Source organism: Triticum dicoccoides, chromosome 3A (genome assembly GCF_002162155.2).
Source record: "Triticum dicoccoides isolate Atlit2015 ecotype Zavitan chromosome 3A, WEW_v2.0, whole genome shotgun sequence".
NCBI classification, from domain to species: Eukaryota; Viridiplantae; Streptophyta; class Magnoliopsida; order Poales; family Poaceae; genus Triticum; species Triticum dicoccoides.
In genome coordinates, this window is record NC_041384.1 from 184,116,556 (window position 1) to 184,119,243 (window position 2,688).

Consider the following 2,688-nt stretch of genomic DNA (forward strand, 5'->3'; position numbering starts at 1 on the left):
CAGGCTGTTCGACCCGGCCACCTGGGAGCTTGGTGGGTGATCGATAAGTAGGAGTGAGCCCGAGGTGTTAGGGCACGGTGGTAATGAGTGGATCGCTTCCCCTTCTCTTTCCCCTATCCTCCCACCTCCTGTAACCTCTACCTCTCGATCCCCTTCTCCTCTCAAGAACCCTAGCCCCGAATTCCCCTGTATCGCCATGAATTGAGTAGATCGAGCAAGAGGGGCGTAACAAAGTGAAATAATACTGGAACACAGGAATTGATAGATTAACAAAATGCGGGACGGGAAGGGAGCACAGACAATTAGGAAGTAGAAAGAGGAAGGAAAGAATCAGGAATAAAGCAAGGCCTGAACCTTACAAGCAAGCAAAGGCCCGTCTACCACGTTTAAGGGCAAGTGACTTTTGATAAGCTCATGATGATGTCCATCATTATTGAGATGATTTGTCCGGATCTTCTTCCAGTGCTATTTTACAGACTACCGCGATCTACCAGCGCTGATCTGTGGATCTATCTGCCCGTTACTGAACCCGTTCGTCTCATACAGCTAATTTTATTCAAATGAACTTCATAATCATAGGACTGAGCAACAAAGACCATGATCTGAAAATTCAATCCAGTTTGAACTCTGAACATCGGTGCTTTCAAACAGGATCACCCTTTGACTTGACTTGCACACATCAGATAGACTGACGGACAGAGCAGACTGCAGAGCAGGCCACCGTCAAAGTGGAAGCCGGTCAATGCTGCATGTGTGTGGTCCGAACCGAAACCAAAAGCGCACAGTGCAGAGGAACCAAACTCTGTGATCGGATCAGAGACCCAGCCAGTTCAAGCTGGTACACGCCAGGCGCACATGGCAGCTTGCCCCGGGAAGAAGCCAGGGACCAGAGTCACATGACCATGCCCATGCCCAGACCCTCTTTTTTTTTTCCCAGCAGTTGCAGTGGGATCTACTCCACTCCACTCAACAAGGCAATCAATCGGCAGCCACCTTTTCCGGCTCCCTTCCTCCCCCATCTTTTATAAACCAGCACATAAACTGCTAGAGCTAGAGCTAGAGACCCCAGCCCCTTCCCTGTCTCTTCTCGGCCTCTCCTCCTCCAGTCTTGGCCTCCTTGCTTGGTGCTGGTGCTGGTGCCGGAGAGCAAGATGGCCAGGGGGTCTCAGCCATCTGCATCGCTCCTGCTCTTCTCTCTGGGGCTTGTGCTCCTCTGCTTCACCTCAGGTGACCTCTCTGCCTCCTCCGATTAGGCGACCTTGCTAGCACAGCAACACTGTTTGACTGTTTGTTCAGTACTAGGGTCCGTGGGGTTGCTCCGATGGCTTTGTCCTGTAGAAAGAAAGGGAAACTGTGCCCACTCGTTCCACCTTTTTTCTTCAGTTTTTGTTCCTTTCTGAAACTCTGGATCGCACTTTTCTGCCGCATTTTTCACCATGTTTTGGTCGATTTGGTCCAAAATGTGGTCGATGTTATGATTAGTGGAGTGTGGTACATGTTAATTATCTCGTCTAATTCAGATGAGAGGGCGGAACCCAGTTACTATCTTGCTGTTGTTTCTTGCCAAGATCTACCAGCGTGTTCTTGATTTAGATACGCATTTGTTCCAAAATAATCATCAGTTGAACTTGATCCGAAGCAACTCACAAATTTTTTCTAAGAAACTGACATTTCTCTGTTGTTGATTGAGCAGGAAGCACCGTGAGGCTGGCCGAGGCACAGGTACCTTAAGATCGCCCCCCTCTTCCTTCTCTACTCGTCATAGCAATGCATGTGTATCTGCTGATCCAACTAACTTGGGTGGTGGCAACTTGCAGAAAACGTGGTGCATGGCGAAGCCGTCGTCGGACGAGAAGGTCCTGCAGGCCAACATCAACTACGCGTGCTCCAACGTCAGCTGCGCTGTGATCCAGCCGGGCGGGCCGTGCTACAACCCCAACAACCTGCTGTCGCACACCTCCGTCGCCATGAACCTCTACTACGCCGCCAACGGCCGGCACTCCTGGAACTGCTACTTCGCCGACTCGGGCATCGTCGTCAAGTCCGACCCCAGTGAGTGGCCAGCCACTTGCCTGCCTACCTGCAGAGATCTCGGCCATTATTCTTTACAGCTCTGACAGACAGCGGTCGTTTTGCAGGTTACGGTTCGTGCACCTACTACTGATCTCTCTTCCTCGCCGAGGTCGAGCGATGCAGATGGGTCGCAGTAGGTTCTTCTTGTGTTTAATTGGTCGCGCGAGGAGCTGCATGTTGTTGTGAGCTACAGTAACTAACTGCTCCAGCATGATGATTAATTTGTTGAGGTGCAGAGTGTGTGTTGGTGTGGGTTAACTGCTAGTCTGTGTTTGCCTGTTATTGTTGGAGATGTCAGATGTCCATCCATTCACTGATCGATCTCTCCGGTGGGGAACTTGTTAATCCATGTTTGTCCGGTTACTTATTTATTATTGTTGTCCTATGACTGCATGTGTGTCGTGCTCCTGATGACGTGGGTCGTAAGATTTAATTTCAGTTACCTACTCCCTCCGTTCCAAATTACTCCATTCCAAATTACTTGTTCAAATTTCAGGTTGTTGAACTAAAACCACGACGAGTAAGTAATTTGGAACGGAGGAAGTACCTACAGAAATACAGAGTCCAGGCCAAAGCATAGTTTTTCTCTTTGATCTTCTAAAAAACAGTTTTCCT

The 2,688-nt window shown here is 49.4% G+C and overlaps 1 protein-coding gene across 1 annotated transcript; it reads left to right on the forward strand.

Annotated features, from left to right (window-relative positions):
- Positions 1-1,007: 1,007 nt before the first annotated feature.
- Positions 1,008-2,461, forward strand: LOC119267792 (glucan endo-1,3-beta-D-glucosidase-like). The gene is made up of 4 exons (XM_037549231.1): positions 1,008-1,227; positions 1,694-1,722; positions 1,818-2,052; positions 2,139-2,461. The coding sequence occupies exons 1-4, from the start codon at positions 1,152-1,154 to the stop codon at positions 2,162-2,164; spliced, it is 366 nt and encodes a 121-aa protein (XP_037405128.1). The 5' UTR covers positions 1,008-1,151; the 3' UTR covers positions 2,165-2,461.
- Positions 2,462-2,688: the final 227 nt, after the last annotated feature.

Excerpts from the sequence above, each read along its gene's own strand:
- LOC119267792 (XM_037549231.1), top strand. The coding sequence starts at position 1,152 with ATGGCCAGGGGGTCTCAGCCATCTGCATCGCTCCTGCTCTTCTCTCTG. Across the intron at positions 1,228-1,693 it reads GCTCCTCTGCTTCACCTCAG|GAAGCACCGTGAGGCTGGCC; the intron begins GTGACCTCTCTG and ends TTGATTGAGCAG. Across the intron at positions 2,053-2,138 it reads CGTCGTCAAGTCCGACCCCA|GTTACGGTTCGTGCACCTAC; the intron begins GTGAGTGGCCAG and ends GTCGTTTTGCAG.